Source organism: Cucurbita moschata, unplaced genomic scaffold (genome assembly GCF_002738365.1).
Source record: "Cucurbita moschata cultivar Rifu unplaced genomic scaffold, Cmos_1.0 Cmo_Scf00015, whole genome shotgun sequence".
Classification (NCBI taxonomy): domain Eukaryota; kingdom Viridiplantae; phylum Streptophyta; class Magnoliopsida; order Cucurbitales; family Cucurbitaceae; genus Cucurbita; species Cucurbita moschata.
Window position 1 is genome coordinate 2,238,575 of NW_019268531.1, and position 22,947 is coordinate 2,261,521.

The 22,947-nt window shown below is 39.7% G+C and overlaps 5 protein-coding genes across 8 annotated transcripts; 2 read left to right on the forward strand and 3 right to left on the reverse strand.

Moving 5' to 3' along the window:
* Positions 1–2,250: 2,250 nt before the first annotated feature.
* Positions 2,251–3,146, reverse strand: LOC111453660 (54S ribosomal protein L19, mitochondrial-like). The gene has a single exon (XM_023094847.1). The coding sequence runs from the start codon at positions 3,085–3,087 to the stop codon at positions 2,620–2,622; it is 468 nt and encodes a 155-aa protein (XP_022950615.1). The 5' UTR covers positions 3,088–3,146; the 3' UTR covers positions 2,251–2,619.
* Positions 3,147–3,684: 538 nt separating this feature from the next.
* Positions 3,685–8,162, forward strand: LOC111453650 (glutamate receptor 3.6). Of its 3 annotated transcripts, none has more exons than XM_023094832.1 (7): positions 3,685–4,038; positions 4,781–5,088; positions 5,200–6,551; positions 6,624–6,901; positions 6,976–7,007; positions 7,097–7,503; positions 7,618–8,162. In XM_023094832.1, exons 2-7 carry the CDS (start codon positions 4,824–4,826, stop codon positions 8,080–8,082), a joined length of 2,799 nt encoding a protein of 932 aa, XP_022950600.1. In that variant the 5' UTR covers positions 3,685–4,038; positions 4,781–4,823; the 3' UTR covers positions 8,083–8,162. The 3 variants fall into 3 exon arrangements, with proteins under 3 accessions (XP_022950600.1, XP_022950599.1, XP_022950598.1); XM_023094831.1 differs by lacking the exon at positions 3,685–4,038 and adding an exon at positions 4,070–4,226; XM_023094830.1 differs by lacking the exon at positions 3,685–4,038 and adding an exon at positions 4,235–4,690.
* A 792-nt stretch (positions 8,163–8,954) lies between these two features.
* On the forward strand, positions 8,955–14,684 carry LOC111453653 (MLO-like protein 8). Its single transcript, XM_023094838.1, has 15 exons — positions 8,955–9,602; positions 9,778–9,835; positions 9,933–10,165; positions 10,266–10,382; positions 11,781–11,841; positions 11,961–12,049; positions 12,221–12,295; positions 12,375–12,463; positions 13,013–13,062; positions 13,156–13,196; positions 13,284–13,457; positions 13,548–13,583; positions 13,708–13,775; positions 13,976–14,036; positions 14,166–14,684. The coding sequence occupies exons 1-15, from the start codon at positions 9,414–9,416 to the stop codon at positions 14,553–14,555; spliced, it is 1,731 nt and encodes a 576-aa protein (XP_022950606.1). The 5' UTR covers positions 8,955–9,413; the 3' UTR covers positions 14,556–14,684.
* Positions 14,675–18,138, reverse strand: LOC111453651 (monosaccharide-sensing protein 2-like). 2 transcript variants are annotated; one of them, XM_023094834.1, is made up of 6 exons: positions 17,993–18,138; positions 17,634–17,741; positions 16,509–17,426; positions 15,611–16,164; positions 15,317–15,504; positions 14,675–15,224 (listed from the first exon to the last, which is right to left on the reverse strand). In XM_023094834.1, the coding sequence occupies exons 2-6, from the start codon at positions 17,710–17,712 to the stop codon at positions 14,783–14,785; spliced, it is 2,181 nt and encodes a 726-aa protein (XP_022950602.1). In that variant the 5' UTR covers positions 17,713–17,741; positions 17,993–18,138; the 3' UTR covers positions 14,675–14,782. The 2 variants fall into 2 exon arrangements, with proteins under 2 accessions (XP_022950602.1, XP_022950601.1); XM_023094833.1 differs by having other exon boundaries at positions 17,634–17,744.
* A 1,155-nt stretch (positions 18,139–19,293) lies between these two features.
* Positions 19,294–22,087, reverse strand: LOC111453654 (plant intracellular Ras-group-related LRR protein 4-like). The gene is made up of 3 exons (XM_023094839.1): positions 20,805–22,087; positions 19,811–20,721; positions 19,294–19,724 (listed from the first exon to the last, which is right to left on the reverse strand). The coding sequence occupies exons 1-3, from the start codon at positions 21,472–21,474 to the stop codon at positions 19,587–19,589; spliced, it is 1,719 nt and encodes a 572-aa protein (XP_022950607.1). The 5' UTR covers positions 21,475–22,087; the 3' UTR covers positions 19,294–19,586.
* Positions 22,088–22,947: the final 860 nt, after the last annotated feature.

The following is a 22,947-nucleotide window of genomic DNA, read 5'->3' on the forward strand; positions in this document are numbered from 1 at the left end:
AATAAAAAATGAATTTTTCACTGATAATTCTACTTAGATCTCGAGAATTTTCGGAATGAAAAGGATTTGAATATTTGTCGATGCTCTTTCATGGTTGAATTAGATAATCAATGTTAAATATTTTTTTATTGCATTTAGTTCGTTGGTAATGTAAACAAAGTTTTGATTTGTATTTATGGTTCAATGTGTTGCTTGCAAAAAATTTCAAAGATTAAAATAATTTTTTATTTGTATCCCAGGTGGGAGTTTTCTATTTTATTAGTGTTTTCTTCGGTGACGGTTGACACTAGTCTTCTATTTTGTCTTTCTTCTGTGACGGTTGACACTAGTCCGTCCTTTCTTCTGTGACGGTTGACACTAGTCCGTCCTTTCTTTTGTGACATTTTGTCTCTCTCTTCTGTGACGGTTGACACTAGTCTTCTTCTGTGACTATTAACACTAGTCCTCCATTTTGTCTATCTCCTATAATACTAGTCCTCAATCCTCCATTTTGTCACTCTGGATCGAGGAGAAAAGGAGCTCAGCAAGAAGAGGATTGTAACATGAGAGAAGTAAAGAGGTCAACCTCTTTCAAATACAGAACATGGAATCTGCGTACAATTGAAGCTCGAAACCTATTAACGATTTAGAAAATTCAAGAACCAAATCGACACAAATCTCAAATCTACGAGTCTAAACTTGTAATTTAACCATTAATCTAGTTTTTTGTCTAAGTTTTCCATACTTTCTCTATCCATGGGTAATATGAAATTATCTATGAAAAAAAAAAAAAAAAGGCTATATGATAACACCCTCATATTTCAGAAAAAGGCAATGTTTAGTCACATGACTTGAGATTGAAAAAAAGGGAAGACAAATGCAGTAAGCTAAAGGCTCTAATACTTTCAAAAGTTAGTCAAGTATGCTTAAACAGTGTGGTTGGAGCTAATCAATCCCGTATTCAAGACTTGTAATGAATCTATATTGGCTGTTCCTGTGCCTAATTTGTCATAAATCTGGTCAATATCATCACAGGTCGCTGGTGTCACTAAGATAAAGGTGAAAACCGACAATCTTGAAGCAGTAATACAATCAATGACACACATTTCAGCAGCCAAACACATCAAAGCGGAAGATAAGATAAGAATCAAACAGGAACTGCACATTAAAGTGTTCTTTAATCACTCCAAAAGACAAGCAGTGAAGAAGCTATGAACCAACCAACAACCTATCATTTTGCATTCATAAGATTCAGAAACTCTTCACAGTTCCAGATTTTCTCAGATCTTTCTTGGCTAATAGGTCAATCATTGGGGCGAGGGAAAGGGGCAGGTTGTATAATGGTGAAGCACGTCACATAGCATAAACAAGAATAGAAAACCCAAGTTCCCTACCGGAGATGCTATACTAAACTTCCTAATCTTTGATGACTCTACTGAGGATTGTTGGGAGGGAGTCTCACATCGACTAATTAAAGGGTTGATCGAGTAAAGAATACATCTTCATTGGTACGGAACATTTTGGAGAAACTAAAAGCACGTCTCACATCGACTAATTAAAGGGTTGATCATGTGTTTATGAGTAAAGAATACATCTTCATTGGTACGGAACATTTTGGAGAAACTAAAAGCAAAACCATGAATGGACAATATCATACTATTGTGGAGAGTCGTGATTCCTATCAGACTCCTAAATGAGGGCCAAATCAACGAGTCATAATTGTTACCACTTGACCAAGCAAAAAATCCAATTACAATTTAATGGGGTTGGGCAAGTCGTGAAGCACAGCCAAAACACCCCAAATATGACAGATCCAAGTGACTTGGGAGTGAGGGTAGAAAAACCATGCATTGTAGGGTAGAGTTGTCCTAAGAGATAGTCTTTTAAGTCGGATTAGAGTAACCACTCAAGCCCACCACTAACAAATATTGTCTACTTTGGTCCGATACGTATCGCCGTTAGCCTCGTAGTTTTAAAATGCATCTACTAGGAAGAGGTTTCCACACTCTTATTAGGAATGCTCGTTCCCCTCTCCAACCGATATGGAATCTCACATTATTTCCAATATTTGAACCAACTGGTCTAACCCATAAAAATCCAATTAGCTGATGCAAAGTAAATGAAAAGCAATGGATAGCCCACTAATCAGCAAGAAATGGGCATGTGAATGATGAACCAGAACTACTATTTAACATGACAACGAAGCACAGTTTCATATAGCTATTCCAATTCAGGATTTCATACCAGAGATATCGAATTGGAAGGAGTAAGTAACTGGCAAATGCAAGCAAAGGCAGCACATTTATTAATCAAAATGAAACCAGTTCACTGATTACAAAGGCTACAATCCCATAGCAAAATTGTATCTCTCATGATCAGGATAAACTTTGCTTTCAAGAAAGATGGTTACACTTAACTATTATCACAGCTCCCCTTTCCTGGAAATTCAGTAGTAAATCGTTGGAATTGATTCAAATTCTATCATAAGAAACTCAATATGTCAGCAGATTAGACTGCCGACTTAGCTGACACAGTAACACTATTTCACACTAAGAATAATGAGGTCGCTGAAAAAACGTTCAATTTGAATCGAGACACCGAAGAACAAGGGGAGAAAAACCCTAGAACTTTAGTATTGCATTAATCCAATTCCTTAACAACCTTAATTCCCATGCTATTGGCAGTGCCGATAATGGACTTACAAATGGACTCTAGTGGCATGTACTGGCAAAAAGGATCGGACTGCTTGACTTTGGCGATATCGTAAATGTGCTTGACAGTGAGCGTAGAGGCGACCACATGGCCAGGGCGGCCGCTCCCAGACTCGATCCCGGCGGCTTTCTTCAGGTACCATGTGACCGACGGCGACTTTACGGTGAACTCAAAGGTATTGTCCTTGAAAGCCGTAATGGTGACGGCCATGGGTGTGTCAGGCTTGTACTTTTGAGTCCGGGCATTGAAATCCTTGCAGAAAGCCATCAGATTCAGCCGGTACTGACCCAACGCCGGACCCACCGGTGGCGCAGGGCGAGCTCCGCCGGCAGGTACGGTGAGCCTGATGGTGGCGGCGACGGGTCGTCTTGTTAAGATCTCTTTCAAGGTGGCCATAGCTGTTCCCCGGAACTTTTCTTTTCCAGTGAGGTCGATTCAGGAAATGGGAAAATAGGGCTTATGTGTACTCAAAATGAAACGAAGATAGCGATGAAATAAATGGGCCGAAATTAGAGGCCCACGGCCCACCAACTTTTAACGTTATTTGTGTTTTAAAATAAGATTTAAAATTAAAAAAATGTAATATATAAATTTTAAATAATTATTTTATATGCTATTAGCATGACATGAGCTCTCAGAACTGATGACTTTGTTTCTATTCTTTAAAAGATCTCATACCATATAGACGGTCTTCATTGATTATAAATTTATAATCATTCTTTAAATTAATGAACGTAAAACTTTATTAGGTTTGAATTTATTGATACTGATGAACAAAAAATTAATCATTAAATAAAAAAATATTATTGATGATAAGATAAACAAATTTAAAGGAAAAAAAAGTAGGATGCTTATTCCTTTATGTGAAAAGAAATTAAAAAAAAATTAATAAGAATGTCTCGCCAGAATTAGAATTTAGACCTACCTGGATTTTTTGAAGTATTATATCTATGATTATTCTCGGGAATCGGTGTGTAATGAACATGATTATTCCGGGAAAGGACGAAGAAATTCAAATTCTACGTCAAAAATTTCTTGGGTTTTAACTTCCGTTTTGTAATGAACCAAAACGCAGTAGCAATTTTGGTGCAAAATGATTCAAAGACTCCACTACCATGAAATTCGGCCCACGGGTGTTAAAGTTCATATTGCTATTGATCGTGATGGAGGGTGCGAGTGCGAATATGCGCACTGCGCACAATGACGGTGCAATATTTGTTTATGGCTGAAAAGGGAAGCGTGCGACTCGTGAGAGCTGTTCTTTGGGCCCCAAAATCAGCGATGTGTGTACCGCTGAGCCGCGGATTTCAACTCTCTTTCAGACATTTTGAAGGCTCAGTAATTGAGGTAAGTCTAATGGTCTCTGCTGTTTCCAATAATCGATTACTTTTAGGCTTTTCCCCCCTTTGGGTTGTCCTCTAATGACTCTGTTCCAGCTTTGGAGGGCATCCGTATCCACATGAAAAGACTTTCAACCAGTCCGAGTGGATGGAGGTGGCCCCTCATTTTGTTCAAGAACTAAGATATCTTCACTAGTAAGAGATTATTGATTCGTCAAGTTAATGTAGCTTAGCGGATTCTGTGAATTCAGTTTATGAAACTTGAGTATCTATCTGGAAATACCTTTTGAATATTTTGGGTTTTTGATCTCTGATCCTTCTTCCTTTTCCTCTAATCCATGGATTATTGCTAGCCGATGTTGTTTTCCATTTGATACTGATTTTTGTTCTTTGAGTTTGGTTCCCTCTTGTTGTGTGTGGAATAACACCCTTCAATTCCTTTGAACTTCCCAAAAGTTTCCACTAAACCACCTTTTGATCTTGTTCATCTCTGTTTAATTCTGTGATCTTGTTTTAAATGAACATTTTCCCGCACGTACTTGGGACAATATGTGCAAATTTATTGAGTAAAGAAAGCTATGATCTAGAGTTACTGTTTCATGTTTAATGTATTTGGATCATGAACTCATGCAATTCTGTACTTGCTTTCATATTTTCAGGTGCTTTTTCTTGATTTTGAAGTACTTAGATCTTTGTGTGTGCAGCTTTATATTCATCATTCTGTTTTCTTTTCCTCGCATGTTTGACAGATTGGGTTATATTTGAGGAATAGTGATTATCCAGTTCATATCAATGAGGGTTATTTGCCTTCTAGTATTGATGCTTCTCTTCAATGGGAGTTCTTCAATTGGAGATAGCAAAAATGTATCCATGAGACCTGATGTTGTCGACATTGGGGCTTTATTCTCTTTCAGTTCTATGATCGGCAGAGTTGGAAAAATTGCCGTGGAAGCTGCGGTCGAGGATGTAAATTCCGATCCATCCATCTTGGGGGGGACGAAGCTGAAGCTCAGTTTACATGATACCAATTACAGTGGATTCTTGGGCATCATTGAATGTATGTCGTTCGTTACGTGTCGAAATTTTTGCGCATAAGCTCGTTCTAATATGTGTTCTTGATTGTTTTATCTTGAATGAAGATGGTTTATGATTCTTGTTTCTTACACAGCCTTGCGTTTCATGGAGACTAAGACTTTGGCCATAATTGGCCCACAAAACTCTGTGACTGCTCATGTTTTATCTCATATTGCAAACGAGCTCCAAGTCCCTTTATTGTCGTTTTCGGCTACAGATCCCACACTGTCATCACTTCAGTTTCCTTTCTTTATTAGAACTTCACAGAATGATCTGTATCAGATGGCTGCCGTAGCTGAAATAGTTGATTACTTTCAATGGAGACAAGTGATTGCCATCTTTGTTGATGACGACCATGGTAGAAATGGTATTGCAGCATTGGGGGATCAACTTAATGAGAAACGATGCAAGATCTCGTTAAAAGTACCATTGAAGCCTGATGCAAGTCGAGACGAGGTCACTGATGCACTTGTTAAGGTGGCTTTATCAGAGTCTCGGATACTCGTTGTTCACACTTATGAGACCACAGGTATGGTGGTGCTCGATGTGGCTCGATCTCTTGGAATGACAGAACCTGGGTATGTATGGATAGCTACTAACTGGCTTTCTTTACTACTCGACACGAATTCTCCTCTACCTTCTTCTTCTATGGAAAATATTCAAGGACTTGTTGCTTTGCGTCTTTATTCACCAGATTCTGCACTGAAGAGGAGTTTTGTTTCAAGGTGGACTAACTTGACTAATGGAAAGGCATCAAGTGGTCCGCTCGGGTTGAGTACGTATGGATTATATGCTTACGATACGGTTTGGATGCTGGCTCATGCAATAAACGCATTTCTTAATGAAGGTGGAGATCTTTCATTCTCAAAACCTTCCAAGTTTACTGGAACTGATGTTGGAACTTTGAACTTGAACTCTATGAGCATCTTCAATGGTGGGAAGACACTACTTCATAGAATTTTAGACGTCAAGTTTACTGGAATAACAGGTCGAGTTGAGTTCACTCCAGATAGGGACATAATCCGCCCTGCATTCGAAGTGATCAACATAATCGGCACGGGAGAGAGGAGAATTGGTTATTGGTCTAACTATTCTGGTTTGTCAACTGTGCCTCCTGAAAGCCTTTACTCGAAACCACCTAACCGAACCAGTTCTAATCAAAAGCTATATGATGTGGTATGGCCTGGACAAGCAACACAGAAGCCTCGTGGATGGGCATTTCCAAACAGTGGAAGACGATTGAGAATCGGAGTCCCGAGACGAGTAGGTTATCAAGAATTTGTCTCACAAGTAGAAGGAACCGACATGTTCCGAGGCTACTGCGTCGATGTCTTTACTGCAGCAATCAACTTGTTGCCTTATGCAGTCCCCTATAAGTTAATTCCATTTGGAGATGGCGTTACTAATCCGAGCGGAACCGAACTTGTTCGTCTACTCTCAACTGGGGTGAGCATTAGACTGAAAGATAACTTTTTTAATACTAAGCTTCTTCATTTAACTTGAAATATATTCTTGTAGGTCTTTGATGCAGCTATGGGTGACATCGCAATTATCACGAACCGAACCAGGATGGCCGACTTTACGCAGCCATACATCGAGTCTGGCTTAGTAGTCGTAGCCCCGGTCAAGAAGTTGAACTCTAATGCTTGGGCTTTTTTACGGCCGTTCACCCCGAAGATGTGGTGCATTACTGCTGTGTCTTTTCTTGTAATAGGAGCAGTTGTTTGGACTTTAGAGCATCGGATAAATGACGATTTTCGGGGGCCTCCGAAGCGACAAATTATTACTATTCTATGGTAAGTTGTTTGGATTCAAAACGTACCATATTGGCCATGAACTTTCTTATTTTGATTCTTTTTCCTCACTGCAGGTTCAGCTTTTCAACTCTGTTCTTCTCTCATCGTAAGTGAATGAACGTAAACTAGATTTCTTAGTCTTGGTGGAAATGAATTTGATTGAAGCTCATCGAATATTTCACGTCGTTTGTGTAGGGGAAAACACCGTCAGTACCCTCGGTCGAATCGTGCTGCTCGTATGGTTATTTGTTGTTCTAATTATCAACTCGAGCTACACTGCAAGCTTGACCTCTATCCTTACAGTTCAACAACTTTCTTCTCCTGTCAAAGGGATTGAAACTTTGATTTCAAACAATGACCCAATTGGCTATCAGCAGGGTTCATTTGCTCGAAACTACTTGATCGAGGAACTTGGCATTCATGAGTCGAGACTCGTTCCACTCGTCTCAACAGAACACTATGTCAAAGCATTGAATGACGGGCCAACGAATAACGGTGTTGCTGCTATTATCGACGAGCGAGCATATGTAGAGCTCTTCCTTTCGACCCGTTGCGAATACAGCATTGTTGGCCAAGAGTTCACCAAAAATGGGTGGGGATTTGTAAGTACTTCAATCAACAACAACGTTGTCTGTCTGTCTGTTTGTTTGCTTGCTTGCTTGCCTGCCTGTCTGTCTATCAAGTTGTCATCTGATGATCATACACTGTCCCAACAGGCTTTCCAGCGCGACTCTCCTTTAGCAGTTGACATGTCCACAGCTATTCTTAGACTCTCCGAAAATGGTGATCTTCAAAGGATCCATGACAAATGGTTAATGAAAAGTGCTTGTACATCACAAGCCTCGAAATTCGAGGTGGATCGACTTCAGCTCGGTAGCTTTTGGGGACTTTTTCTAATATCTGGATTAGCCTGCTTGCTCGCTCTATTGATATACCTCTTTCTAACGGTGCGCCAATATAGCAAGCATTACCCTGAAGAACTTGGGTCTTCCGAGCGATCTTCTCGATCGTCAAGCTTGCATAGATTTCTTTCTTTTGCAGATGAAAAGGAAGAAGTCATCAAAAGTCGATCCAAGCGTCGACGGATGCAGGAGGCTTCGGTTCGAAGCATGAATGAAGAAAATTCGACATGCAGTTCAAGAAAACATGGCCATGATGATGGTTATGATATTGATGCATGATCTTATTGGATAATAGCATATGTTGCAATATTACAAAATATTTGCTAATCCATACATAGAAACAGTACTAGCCAATCAAATTATCTATCGAGCCACGAAAATGATTTAAAGCAGGAACAGCTAAATTATAAATTAATTTCTAAAAATGCCAACAAAAGTTTATCTTAATATAATCATTTGTTTTATAATTCACGTAGCATACGTAAGATTTTGTTTACGGATTTTCTTCCTTCTTTGCTCTCTTACTCATGTTCCTTTCCTCCCTCCTACACGTCCCTAAATTCGATATATGGATTAGTTGTTTAGGACAAATAGATGTTGCTAACTAGAGATGAAAAAACGACGTGGGGCGACAGTTGAAAGCAACACTAAATGAGGGAGGAATTTGCATTGCGACTAGTTCAAGGTATATAGAGGGAAGAGAAATAGCTCGAGCTAGAGTTTTTCGTACGAGAGGCTCGATGAGTGTAAGCACGAGGCCTTGTGCTTATTTGAAACTTCTAAAAATTTATTAGGCCAAAAAAAGAAATTTACAATTTTACAAAACTTAGAAGGTAAAATTTGAGATTTTTTTTATTGGTGACGATGCCTCTAGTTCATCAATTCTCACGGTAATCTAGGCGTTGTGCTTATTTGACAGCCGAAGCGTGTGGACTGTGTCATTGTAATCAAAGCATCCAATCCCATTTGGAAGAAAATTCCATTGTTTTGATCTCAAAAGGTAAAAAGAAATGATAATGCGTGGTGGTTTTAAATCGTCAATTCTTCACCAAAAAGGGTCAGAAATGGCTGATTCTGCATATATAATTTAAAACACGCAGCCGCCTAATTCCATTAACCCCACACCACTGTCCTTCGGCCGACTTCTTCTCCAGCTTTATCCATTCCAAGAACCTTACCTAATTTAGTACAGCTTACTGTTTCAAAAACCCCCTGGTCTTGCAATTATGGTCAATCGAAGACCAAGGCCGTGGACCCTTCTTCGTCTTCTCCTAGTCGTCTTGCTCCAACAGTTTGAAAATGATCGAGTTTCTCTATATACAAACAGGGGCTTTCATGGGTCTCTGTTAATTTAGTCAAATATTCGCTTATTTTAATACCTAAAGCGAATGTGCCCCCTCTAGCTGTCTGCGCCTGCTACCCAACCTAAAGGGGTCGACTTCTTCCTACCTTCTTGTTTGTCCCTTATATATATTTGGCTTTACTCTTTGAGATAAACTTCATTTTATTGCTGTTTGAGCCAGACCCATTTGACCCATTTGACCTATTTTCTGTATATCTTCGTTCATCTGTGCTTGCTTGCATTTGGGTTCGTGTTTTGAAGCTGAGAAATGTTGCTGGTTTCTTATTTGTGTCTGTGTTTGAGTTTGTTGTGGGGGAAATCGTGGGCGGCTTCTGCCGGCGGCGATGGCACCACGAGGGAGCTCGATCAGACTCCTACATGGGCCGTTGCCGGTGTTTGTGCTATTATCATCGTTATTTCTATCGCCTTGGAGAAACTCCTCCATAAAGTTGGAACGGTAGGCCTCTTTTTTCCTTGTTCTCTTGTTTGTGAAGTTCAAAGCTTCTTAATCAGTTCTTTTGATCTTTATTTCGTCCTAATAAACATTACCCAGTTGAGTTTTTCTCCTATCTTTGTTAGATTAGGCACCACTGATCTTTCTATTTCATGTTCCTCTGTTTTTGTTCATTTAGTGGCTTACGGATAAGCACAAGAGAGCCCTATTTGAAGCTGTGGAGAAGGTTAAAGCTGGTACGTTTCACAACAACTCTGAATAATTACTTATAAACTTTGGTAGATCATCAAACTTGAATAATTACATTGTCGCTTGGTTTGTTTTTGGTTGCAGAGCTGATGATTCTGGGATTCATTTCACTGCTCCTCGCCTTTGGACAGAACTATATCATCAAAATCTGCATCCCCACAGGGGTGGCAAACACTATGCTACCGTGTGCAGCGGCCAAAGGCCTTGATGAGGAGAAGGACTCGAGCGGAGCCGGTGAAGGTGAACATCATAGACGACTTCTATGGTATGAACGTAGGGTGTTGGCTGGTCATGGTGGTACTGTTACTTGCGAGAAAGTAAGTCTTGGATACGTTGTTCTTTGACAGTGTACCTTAATTGTGTCGAGCATGTTTTAGAAAAATCCTCAAACCCATTGTTTGTTGTGTTTGTTAACAGGGTCATGTGCCACTTATATCTATCTCAGGATTGCATCAGTTGCACTTATTCATTTTCTTCTTAGCTGTGTTTCACGTAGTGTATAGTGCTATCACAATGATGCTTGGGAGGCTAAAGGTATGAGAGTTATTTGTATGTTCAATGTGAAGCTTTATAGAGTGTTTTCTTTGGTTACAAGAGCTTTTGGATTGTATATTATATCAATTCTAAGGTACCTTGACTATATTTTCTCATGAATTCGAGTTTTAGTGGTTAACCACGATGGATAATGTGAGATCTTACATTGGTTGGAGAGAAGAACGAAACATTGCTTATAAGGGTGTGGAAATCTCTCCCTAGTAGATGTGTTTTAAAACCTTGAGGGGAAGCTCAGAAAGGAAAGTCCGAAGAGGACAATATCTGCTAGGGGTGGATTTGGGTTGTTACAGATGGTATTAGAGTTAGACACTGGACGGTGTGCTAGCAAGGACGTTGGGCCTCCAAGGGGGGTGGATTGTGAGATCCTACATCGGTTGAAGAGGAGAATGAAACATTCCTTATAAAAGTGTGGAAACCTCTCCCTAGCAGACACGTTTTAAAACCTTGAGCGAAAGACCATAAGGGAAAGTCCAAATAGGACAATATCTGCTAGCGATGGGTTTGGGCTGTTACAAATGGTATCGGAGCCAGACATTGGGCGATGTGCCAGCGAGGACGCTGGGCATCCAAGGGGGGTGGATTGTGAGATCCTACATCGGTTGGAGTGGAGAACGAAGCATTATTTATAAGGGTGTGGAAACCTCTCCCTAGTAGACGCGTTTTAAAACCTTGAGAGAAAACCCAGAAGGAAAAGCCCAAAGAGGACAATATCTACTAGCGGTGGATTTGGGATGTTACAAATGGTATCAGAGCCAGACACCAGGCGGCGTGCTTGCAAGGACGTTGGGCCTCGAAGGGGGGTGGATTGTGAGATCCCATATTGGTTTGAGTGGAGAACGAAACATTATTTATAAGAGTGTGAAAACCTCTCTCTAGCACACGCATTTTAAAACCTTGAGAGAAAGCCCAGAAGGAAAAGCCCATAGAGGACAATATCTACCAGCAGTGGATTTGAGTTATTATAAATGGTATCAGAGCTTGACACCGTGTGGTGTGCGAGCGAGGACGCTGGGCTTCTAAGGGGGGCAGATTGTGAGATCCTACATCAGTTAGAGAGGAGAACAAAACATTCCTTATAATAAGGGTATGGAAACCTCTCCCTAACAGACACGTTTTAAAACCTTGAGGGGAAGCCCATAAGAGAAAGCCGAAAGAAGACAATATCTACTAGCGGAGAAAATTGCTAACCTTTTTCGTAATGATAAGAAATTGTCCCTCGACCTTTCCCTTTCAAAAAACTTCGAAAATGGGATGGAATGCACACCAAAATCTAACACACCACAAGTCATGGTTATGGATTGGATATGTTTTTGCCTCTTTTACTTGTTTAATCTACCTTTGTCAATGCTTTATGCCTTATTTCCTTTCTATGCACAGATTCGAGGTTGGAAGGCATGGGAGGAGGAGACCTCAACTCACAACTATGAGTTCTCAAATGGTATGCCACAATCCTTTTCTTTTCATCTCCTGTCCCAAACATAAGTTCAATGACTTCTTTTCTTATGGATGGATCAGCCTTCACTCTTCAGAGCTAAACTATATGAACTTGTATTGCAGATAACGCACGGTTTCGGCTCACTCACGATACATCATTCGTGAAAGCCCACACGAGCTTTTGGACAAAACTCCCTGTCTTCTTTTATATTGTAAGTAAAGTTTCTCTCAAGCTATGCAACACTAATAATACTGAAAGATCATATAATTACTTGGAACACTAATGTATTAGAGATATGGATATCATGGGGTTCAGACTTTTATACTTACCATTCATTTCTTGTAGAGGTTTGAAACTCTTGAAATACTTCAAATTGTTGCAGGGATGCTTCTTTCGACAGTTTTTTAGGTCGGTTGGTAAGGCTGACTACATGACGTTACGTAACGGATTCATCGCTGTGAGTTTCTGATTCCGAGCTACCTGCTGATCGTAAACGTCTTATTTGTTCGTTTTATGACAATGTTCTGTATCTGTAGGTTCATCTAGCTCCAGGAAGTAAATTTGACTTCCAAAAATATATTAAAAGGTCTCTAGAGGATGACTTCAAAATTATTGTGGGAGTGAGGTAAGAAATAGATATATGATTTTAAGAGTACCGTAATAGCCTAATCTCTGATAGTATCAGTTAGCTCAAGCTCACTGCTAGCAGATATTGTTTTCTTTGGGTGTTCTCTTTCGGGTTTCCTCTCAAGTCTTTTAAAACGCATCTGTTAGGAAGAGGTTTCCACACCCTTATAAAAAATGTTTTGTTCCCCTCTCCAACTAATGTGGGATCTCACAATCACTCCCCTTCGGGGCCCAGCGTCCTCACTGACACACCGTCTGGTGTCTGGCTCTGATACCATTTGTAACAACGCTGGACCCTAAAGGGCAGGGGGGAGGATTGTGAGAACCCACATCGGTTGGAGAGGGAACAAAACATTCTTTATAAGGGTGTGGAAACCTCTCCTTAGCATATGTGTTTTAAAAACCTTGAGGGAAAACCCAAAGAGGACAATATCTGTTAGCCACGGGCTTCAGCTGTTACAAATACTGTGTTTTCATGAGTGGATCTTTTCTTCCAAATGACGAAACATGTACACATCCTGATTTGTTTATTTAATATTGTTTGCAGCCCCGTGCTTTGGGCATCGTTTGTCGTGTTCTTGCTCATAAACGTTTATGGTGAGCTAGTCGATCTGAATTACGTTCTTTCGATGTTCATAATTCTGAAAGCTGTTCAAGTGTGGTTTATTAATGTACTATTTTTCATTTCAGGATGGCAGGCATTGTTTTGGACATCCTTGATCCCTGTGATTGTAAGGAACCTGTTCTTACTTATTGGAACTCGAGTCTAGGCTTGACTGATTATATTATAAGTTCTTAACAACTTCTATCAATGGCAGATAATCCTGGCTGTTGGAACAAAGCTTCAAGGAGTTCTGACAAAAATGGCTCTTGAAATCACAGAAAGACATGCTGTTGTCCAAGGAATCCCTCTTGTTCAGGCATCGGATAAATACTTCTGGTTTGGCAAGCCTCAGCTGGTTCTTTATCTCATCCACTTCGCTTTGTTTTCGGTAATAATCAACACCATTCTTGGCCTCCTTTAGATCTTCTGAGAGTTTGGTGATAAATCTTTGAGTGTTTTTTTTTTTTTTTTTTTGCAGAACGCGTTCCAAATAACGTACTTCTTCTGGATTTGGGTAATTTCTTCTCCTTTTCTTGTCCAATAAACAAAATCCTTATCAAACGAGACGAGTTATATTCGATTATCCCCACTGTCTGTTGCGTTGTAACTCGAGAAATGTTGAATGTTTTCATGTGCAGTATTCCTTTGGGCTAAAATCCTGCTTCCATACTAATTTCACGCTTGCACTTGTAAAAGTTGGGCTCGGGTAAGCCTAACTCCTTTAATGTTACTCTTCTGGCATGAACTGACATGAACTAACATGTCTGTTTGGATGTTTTTCCATCTCAACTCATAATCATACACGGATATATTCATCGGTTGGAGTTAATGTATCATAGCGCGAGACCGTGAACATCGATCGGTTCATGTTAAACGGGTTGTTTCTTTTTTGTGGTGGATTTGCAGGGTTGGCGTTCTCTGTCTTTGCAGCTATATTACTCTGCCACTCCATGCTCTTGTGACTCAGGTACAACTTCTATATTGAATTTCATACAAATGTGCTGTTCTTGAGATGGAGTTCTTTAGTACTCAAAACTGTTTGATTAGTATCATGTTACTGGAGAAGTGGGTTATGGCTGACTTGGTGGCTTTGCAGATGGGTTCGCGTATGAAGAAGTCGATCTTCGATGAACAAACATCGAAGGCCCTCAAGAAGTGGCACATGGCTGTTAAGAAGCGGCATGGAAAGTCCCCAACTCGTAAGCTGGGGAGTCCGAATGCGTCGCCAATGCATTCATCATCTGCATACACATTGCGCCGTTTCAAGACCACAGGGCACTCAAACAAATCATCCATGTATGAGGAGGCTGAGGCATCTGATTATGAAGTTGATCCGTTGTCGCCTAAAACTGATACTCCAGATTTTACGGTTCGAATAGACCGCGGCGATGAACATCAAACTGAAATAATTGAATCCGAGCAGCCAGAAAGAAGGAATGAAGAAGATTTCTCATTTGCTAAGCCTGGACCAGTGAAAAGACCTTGAAAATTCTTTCTGTTTGTAATTAGCTTTTGATAATGTTTTCAGTCGTTTCACACGTAGGAAACTGTATGTGTAGCTCATGATTTGTACATTCTTGGGGTTTATAAATTGTTGGATGTTCATTGGTCAAAATTTTACTTGAAGATTCAATAAGCAAACTGAACATATGCTGAATATGAAGAATGAGTATCTCATTATGAAATCTGATACAACCAAAATCTGATGTCAAGTCAAAGATCTGCGGCATCAGGCTGTTTGGCTCCCACTGCAAAGAAGTCAGAGATCACCTCCAGGGGCATGCCCTTGGTCTCGGGAACTTTGAGGAAGACGAATATCCAGGAAATGATGCATATAATGGCATAGGCACCGAACACCCCACCGAGTCCGATGGAAGTGAGCATAACTGGAAGTGAGTAGGTGACGATGATGTCTCCGATCCAGAATGTGAGGGCGCATATAGCAATGCAAAGGCCTCGAACTCGAGTTGGAAAGATCTCGGAGCAGAGGATGTTGGGGACTGGACCAAAGCCCATGACAAAGCAACAGAAGTAAGCTACAACACTGATGGTTGAGATTGTTGCATTGGCAACAGACCCCATGTTCACCAAGCTACCAATGACAAGCACGATCAGTGATATTATAAGTACCGGAATGGTAGATAGCAGAAGAGACCTGCAAGAAAAATAAAGCTTCATGGTCATAATTGAGTCACAGGAGCAACTCAAAGACCATTTGAACAACAGTGGATTGTTATTTTTGTTTACCTTCTACCAGCTACGTCCATCAGCCTCATGGCAATGCCTATGGAAGGAAGCATCAGAAATGTAGTCAGAGCACTAATGAGCAGTGATGCAGAGGCTGAACCAAGGCCCAGATTGGACAGAAGCACTCCGACTCCTGCCTGTTCTAGAATCTGAGGTGTGTAATAAAGTACACCATTTATGCCTGAAAACTGCATTAACAAAAGAAAATTTTGTCCATGATTGGCAATGCAAAAGGAAAATCCAAAAAGGTTTCATTGAAAGTGGAACGACTGTGTACGGGAATTAAAAAACCACCTGCTGAAGAATCTGAATTCCCATCCCAACAAACAGTGCACGTTTAACGCCTGGCTCGAAGATCTCTTTCCACGATGGCCCTTTAGTGGCCTTTTCAGTTGGACGCATGACTTCTGATCCGATAGGAAAACTGCCAATTCGTAGTGCAGATTGGCTGACCAGACCAGCTGCTTGAATATATTCTCCCTCTCCCTGCATTTCACCTCCAGGAACAGAAAGAGAAGATCCATGCTGATGCGCATCTGCGCCATCTTGATGCAAGTATATCCTTTGATATCCCTCTTCTTTTTTCCCAGTTCCATCAACTCGCTCGGTTCTTTTCCACATCAGTTGCCAGCCACCACCAATTCCAGTAGCACTTACGGTCTCACCAGCAGCATTTGGTCGCATTATGATGCTGCTGCCTCTCCTTGAGACGACATCCTTGTCTACCGTGGTTGACGTCTGACGTGAGAGCAATGGGCTCTTCAAAGTCTCCTCATAATCAGCTTCTGGATCAGATGCATCACCATCACCTTCCTTCTGGCTTTCCATATCCCAGTGATCCTCTTTCCCTTGTAGATTACAAAAGCTAATATCAAATATCAATGCACCTTTACCAGGTTCTTGAAGTAAAATATTGATACCACTAATAGATTAATAGTATTTTCCAAAAACTCACGGTTACATAGAAAGATCATGATGATAATCTTATTCATCATTTCTTGCCTATTATTTAGAAGAAAAAAAAAAAAAAAGCTATCAACGAACTATGATGGTGAAAACTTGGGGATTTTTAATTTGAAAACAGATATAGAAGAAATTCATATATGGCATACGTTATTAACACAAAAAAATGATCTAATTCAAACAAATATTAAAGAGAAACTTCAGGAATGGTGAAACTTTATCCTCGTACCTTGCTGATCGCCCGCCATATTATTGAGCATGCTTCCAAAATTTGGAAGAAGCATGCTGCGCATACTTCCTGTCTCACCAGGAACCTTCTCATGGACACTGCCAAAGAGAGTTACCACAGGATCTATCAATGGCATACTCTGATTAACAATGCTACCATGGCGGGATACTATGCCAAATGTACTCTGTCCAGTAACAGGTTTGGCAATCAAAGACTGGCCTCCCTCAGGTCCATATAACCTGATCTGACCCTTTCTCGTACTCGATTCTCCAGATGCTGGGCCAATTATGTACTCTTCTACGGACGTGTCTCCACTTGAACCCAGACCCTCGACCAGCAGGGCTAGCTCCCCTGCAACATCCTCCCTCCCACGTAGTGCCTGCAGAACTTTCTTGGCCTCGTTCATTCGGCCTTTGCTGACAAGCCAACGTGGAGATTCAGGGAGAAACAGTACTGTTAAAGCAAGGTAAACTAGAGATGGCATAAAGAGGATCCCAAGCATCATTCTCCAGCTAGGTGATTTCGTCAAGGACATTCCAAAAACCATACAGTATGACAAAAACATTCCAATAGAACCAGTGAACTGAGGTAGGGTGTTTAACAGCCCCCGAATCTCAGCTGGAGCAGTTTCAGAAATATAGACAGGAACCAGGGTAACAGCAAGCCCGATTCCAAACCCATCTAAAAGCCTGGCTAATAACAGGACATGAACATCAGGTGCCCAGAACATAACAAGACCACTGGCGAAATAAAGAATCGAGGACATTATCATCATAGGACGCCGTCCGATTGAATCGGATAAGGGTCCCGAGAATGTTGTAATAACTGTAGCTCCAATTAGTGACATGGCCACGATTAGCCCTTCAGTTGTAGGATCACCTTCCAATTTGAATTCCTTCTTGATGTACATAACAGCTCCTGAAATTCATTAGCGGAGTACTTTCAGAAGCTCGGTTTAATAGGCTCATTTTTACATTTTTATAGGCCCAGAATACAGTCTCAAAACAGGTTCAATGTTAAACTAATTCCTCTCATTCCTGAACCTTAAAAAGAAATTCTAGAGATTAAACAGATTACTTATGCTCCAGATATTCCCCAAACATTTAGAAAGCATATCGATCGTACCTGCAATTGTCGCATTATCCCAACCTTGCAACATGTTCCCTATTGCAGCAGCGGTTGCAACGAGCACAGCTCCCCTCATCCTTACCAACGCGATGAATTACAATAACTCTCCTAGCAAGCAAAAGCAGTTACATCAAATGGACGCTGATGACCCTGAAAACTGACTTCCTATGATCCAATCACACTAAACACCACGAACATATACACAATTGGAACGTCAAATTCGAAAACAGTGGCGATAGACACCAACGTAGTTTATGATGTTACATGAAAATGCGATCAAGAGATAGAAGAATCGAAATGCTTAGTCACAGATTGTTGCATTGGAGGGAAAAGGAAATTATGAAAAACAAAAGTACCTAAAATGAAATCGGAGACGACAGAGTTGGGAGTAGCGACTAGGTCGTAAGGAGAAACCACAAAGCAATCCATGGCCGAGAAACGTGGTGCTGGGATCTATTTTCCTCCAAGAACGTGACTGATTCTTCTCTCTCAATCAAGTTCTTCCGAAAATCGATTTTGATTTATTTTATGGCGACACGTGTCCTTCTATATTGCTTAAATTCTTTTTTTTTTTTAGAGAAATTACTTCATATATATATATATATATATATATATATATTACAAATGTGAAGATTGTTATGAATTTTTCCGGTTTTATTTTAACCATATTTTTAAAATCTAACATTTTTAAAAAATTATTAAATATTCTAATTATTAAATTACAATTTAGTCATAAAATCTTTACCAAATATGCCTTTAAAATTTTAATTTTAGATCAATTCTAAAAATTTTCAATTTTTTTTTGGTCTTAGGTCTCCCTCGACCCAAAACGGTCGTGTTTTTCCGGCTTTAGCTAGCTCGACAACGGCTTTAGCCGATGGGTCTTTCTGTAAATGTTCTTTGATGATGTCATGCATCGATCCATCAATCTTACTTGAATGAATATGGGCTAACATGCACAGGGCCGCATGTTCGCCTTCGAACACAGTGCATTAGCTGGTTGATTACTCTTCTCTGCCTTGTGTTCAAATTTGAAATCGAATTCCGCCAACGACTCCTGCCACCGGGCTTGTTTTGCACAATCGCACTTCTAATGGCAGCGGACTTGCGATTGTACGGCACTTACTTTCCAACGACAAGTGAACTAAGCCAATTCATTCTTGCGTCGCCTACGGCCAAGCGACGTATGCTCGAGTCTCTGGCCTCGATTTGAAGAGAAGGTTTTAGAAAACGAGAGCAGAGAGAGATTTTTGAAAGAGACATTATACAAGCAAGCAAAAGACAAATAACAACAGGTCACAGTATATTACCTTAAGTAAGGAGATAGAGGTTTACATGGTTTACAGTGAGAGAAAATTGAATATGCGAGTTCAGACTCCACCCCTCAAGAACAGGATGCCGAGATAGAGCTGAAAGCCAACCTAGACTTTCCTAGACTAGCAAGCTACAAAAGGAACCAGCCGAGCCTCCGAAAACCAAACTGAATCTTCACCACAAAATTAAAATATTAATATTATATTAATTATAAAGTTCAAAACTAATTTAAATTTTTATTAAATAAAATACAAAATTTTAAAAAAAATTAAGTTAACAAACTTAATAAATTAAATACAAAAAAAAAAAATTCTAAAATATTTTTGGGTAAATAAAAGAAATATGTTCCCCAATCATTTACTTACAACCTGAATTATATGCTCTTCCTTTTCATCATAAAATTCCTAACAGTACAAAATTCACAAAAAAAATGCTAAAATTACAGAGAGAAGAGAAAGAACAACTCTATAAGCTTAAGCTTCTTCCTCACAATCCTCTAACCACCACCATTAACAGATACATCTCTTCAAGCTTCTTCCTGTAAATAACTCTATTTTCTATTCAGATCATTAATGGGGTTTCCTCAAAACTTCTTCTTTTCTTCATCATAGTCTTCTTCGTCGTCTTCTTCAATGATTAAGCCCTCGGGTTGCTTGATGGATCGCTTCTGCAGAAGATGAACCTATGCCACCACCTCCTCTTCCTCTCCCTACTAACTGGTTCTGATCTCACATTTCTGTTCTCATGTAGATCAATCATGTATTGAACAACAGCCTGAGATATAGTGACAGTAAAAGCAATGTGTTATAGTTAGACATAGACAAGTTGAGGAAGGTAAACATTTGGTTCTCGCTTGTTACCTGCGCGCCGTTAGCAAATATCTGTCTGGGGGGTACTTCGAACGGATTCTCTTCTGCTCGGAGAACACGAAGCCGAGTCAGCATTCTGAACGAATCTGGAAGAACCCGTATCTGGTTATTGCTAATATCCAGTTCTTCGAGCATTTCTAGGTTCCCGATCGACTTTGGCAGATATTGCAAATCCGCAAAGTTGTTTCCAATGTTTATCTTGACGAGTTTGGTTGCAAAACATAAGCTCTCTGGTACAGATTCAAGCTCATTGAAACTTACATCAAGCTCCCTCAGATTGGTGAGAGAGGACATGGTTGTTGGCAATTGTTTGATGTTATTGTAACGCACAGACAAAATCTCTAGACTCTCTATCTTTCCTACAGCTTCAGGAAGAGCTTTAAGCCGATTATAATCGGCAGTCAGCTCACGGAGCGACGTACACCGACCAATCGTATGAGGGATCTCCTCAATATTATTCGTCTCCAAGTTCAATCTTCTCAACTTCACAAGATTACCAATGGATTCAGGGAGTGAAGTGAGTAAGTTAGAACTTAGATCAATCTCCTCAAGATGAATCAGCTTCCCAAATGAAACAGGCAAAGATACCAATTCGTTTCCCCTGAGATCCAAATGGATCAAACTGGTGAGATCTGTGAAAGAGCCTGGAAGATTATTGAGCCTGTTGGCATGCAAATCCAATTTCTCCAATTGGGAAAGAGCTCCAATGGTTTCTGGCAGAGCCACAAGACGATTCTCAGATAAATCTAAAGAAACCAAACTGGTCAACTTCCCTATAGATTCAGGCAGCCATTCTACTTGGTTCATCAACTTGTTTCTTAGATCAAGAACTTGAGTACCCTTCTTTGCTTTCTCAATAATACTAGCCAGCGCCATCAAATTATACTTTTCACCATCTTTACCTGTGACAATGGAAAATGGAGCTCTATTCAAAATGGGATACCTCGTACGAACACTCAAAACACTAGAAAACGAGATTACCCACCTGAGTAACTTGCTTGTTTTAAGGTTGGATCCTTGATAAAGGACGAGGAAGAAACGCCTGGCCTAGCTCCGAAGCCATCCATATACGAAGCTTTGTTGCCTGTTGGGACGTAACTGTCATCTCGAGAGAATAATTGAGCGGCGGTTTTTGTAGGCCCTTTCTCAGAATTGTAGAACAAGCTTGAAGGTGCTGCGGTGAAGGTACTGACACTCCCAGAAACAGAAGGAACGGCGGAGCTTCTATTCAAACTAGCGGCCGAAGTTGGATAGGAAGGAGAGGAAACGGCATTGGGTGTTTGTGAAGAGGTTGAAGGAGAAGGAGAAGGAGAAACGCACTTTGAAGCTCTCTGAAGCATTTCGTCGAACAGGTAGTGGACATTTTCAATTTCCAGCAATCTCATTGCTTCCCACTTATCTTCTATGCTTTTGAAGGAGATGAAATTCCTCTGCATATCAAGCAAGATCATGAAAAGCTCTTCTGGAACATCTTGATTCTTGGTCTGTCTTTCAATGGCTTCCAGTTTGATTTGGGCTTCTTTATCCACATTGCTGATCAGAACCTTGGCCCCTTCAACTTCTTCAATTCCAGGCCTGAGCGGCAGAGATCTGTGGAGTTTCATTATCTCATCCACCACTTCTTGTGTTGATTTAGGAGAAATCGAAACCTCCATTGTCTCTTGAATCCAATCCAATCCAATCTCTAAAGCACCGACAACCACCCAAAATTAAAGAACCATTCAAGAATTGAAAAACCCCATTCAGATTTCCCTCTCTCTTTCTTCTTTCTTTTGACCGAAAACCCAGAAGCCTTAGATCCACAAGGAAGAAAGACAATTGACCTAAACTTCTATAAACTCCGCAAGAAATTACAGGAAACCACCCAAAACTGCAATCAGCAACACAAAAAAGAACAAAAACCCAGCAAGATCAAGAAAAAGGAAAGAACCCCAGTATCCAAAGCTTCGTAGATTAGAGGAAGAACTAAGAAAAATTGACGAAAACGACCAACCCCAGTTGAAATTCAACTGAAAAAAGAGTAAATTAATGGAAATGGCGAAGAACACAGCGAAGTTGAGGTGGGTTTTGGAAGAGAAAAACAAGCGCCAACAGAAAAAATGGAAAAAAAAAAAAAAAAAAGGATTGTGATTGAGAATGACTCGCTTGAATCTCGCCGATACCTTTTTAAATTCGGATTCGGTTCAGTTGGGGGTCGGCTTGCAATGCTTCACATTACAAATCCAGCTATTTCCCTGCTGCCCTCTCTGCCCCCGTTCTTTAACCGTTTCTTCCTCTACCATTTATCCTCTATATATATATACACACACTTTAAATAATTTTAATTACTATATTCCTACTTAAAAAAACCCTATAATTATATATATATATATATATATTATTTCTACTTATGACTTAAAAAATAAATAAATAATTACAAAAATATATAGAAACAAGAGGGTTTTTTTAACTTCCAAGGTCGAGAAAAATAATTAAGTCTTTACTTAACTATTGAGTACGTGAATGACACGATATTAGATATTAGGCAATAGAATTTTAAACTTTTAAAAATTATAAATGTTCGAGTTCATTTTTTAAAAAGTAAATTTTAGGGACAGAAAAAGTTAAAATATATATATATATTTTTTGTTTTTATATAAGAAAAGAAAACTTTAGTTCATAGGACTTTTTCCAAACATTGATCTTTTATGTATATAGTTCATGCCAAAAATTATAGATTTTTTGTTTGGTCACTTGGAAGAATATTCTAATTAATTTTTAAAATATTCCTAAATTATCATATAATTTTTATAGTATAATTAGTTTCCTTGAAAAAAAACTCCTAAATTAATTAAATATTAACCATTATCGTATATGACACTTTTTCTTTCGTCTCTAATTCAACCGTGGTCTATCGTGTTTAAATAAAATCGTATAAAGTCTTTGAATAATAAAACATTTTAGAAATGTTAATAAAATCATAAAATAAAAAATTGAGATAGAAAAATTTAAAATTAGAGAAAAAATTGAAAGGGAAAATATTAATAATAATTTAAGCTAATACATGCGCAGACTGTAGAGAGAGATGGAAGTGGAGGTGGATAGGGGCAAAAAGGGAAGCGAAAAAAGAGATGACGTCATTGTTTGAA

Excerpts from the sequence above, each read along its gene's own strand:
- LOC111453660 (XM_023094847.1), bottom strand. The coding sequence starts at position 3,087 with ATGGCCACCTTGAAAGAGATCTTAACAAGACGACCCGTCGCCGCCACC.
- LOC111453650 (XM_023094832.1), top strand. The coding sequence starts at position 4,824 with ATGAGGGTTATTTGCCTTCTAGTATTGATGCTTCTCTTCAATGGGAGT. Across the intron at positions 6,902-6,975 it reads CAAATTATTACTATTCTATG|GTTCAGCTTTTCAACTCTGT; the intron begins GTAAGTTGTTTG and ends TCCTCACTGCAG. Across the intron at positions 7,008-7,096 it reads AACTCTGTTCTTCTCTCATC|GGGAAAACACCGTCAGTACC; the intron begins GTAAGTGAATGA and ends TCGTTTGTGTAG.
- LOC111453653 (XM_023094838.1), top strand. The coding sequence starts at position 9,414 with ATGTTGCTGGTTTCTTATTTGTGTCTGTGTTTGAGTTTGTTGTGGGGG. Across the intron at positions 9,836-9,932 it reads TGTGGAGAAGGTTAAAGCTG|AGCTGATGATTCTGGGATTC; the intron begins GTACGTTTCACA and ends TTTTGGTTGCAG. Across the intron at positions 12,296-12,374 it reads TACGTAACGGATTCATCGCT|GTTCATCTAGCTCCAGGAAG; the intron begins GTGAGTTTCTGA and ends CTGTATCTGTAG.
- LOC111453651 (XM_023094834.1), bottom strand. The coding sequence starts at position 17,712 with ATGAGGGGAGCTGTGCTCGTTGCAACCGCTGCTGCAATAGGGAACATG. Across the intron at positions 15,505-15,610 it reads GAATTCAGATTCTTCAGCAG|TTTTCAGGCATAAATGGTGT; the intron begins GTGGTTTTTTAA and ends TTGTTAATGCAG. Across the intron at positions 15,225-15,316 it reads ATGGACGTAGCTGGTAGAAG|GTCTCTTCTGCTATCTACCA; the intron begins GTAAACAAAAAT and ends TTTTTCTTGCAG.
- LOC111453654 (XM_023094839.1), bottom strand. The coding sequence starts at position 21,474 with ATGGAGGTTTCGATTTCTCCTAAATCAACACAAGAAGTGGTGGATGAG. Across the intron at positions 20,722-20,804 it reads AAAACAAGCAAGTTACTCAG|GTAAAGATGGTGAAAAGTAT; the intron begins GTGGGTAATCTC and ends CCATTGTCACAG. Across the intron at positions 19,725-19,810 it reads TATTTGCTAACGGCGCGCAG|GCTGTTGTTCAATACATGAT; the intron begins GTAACAAGCGAG and ends ACTATATCTCAG.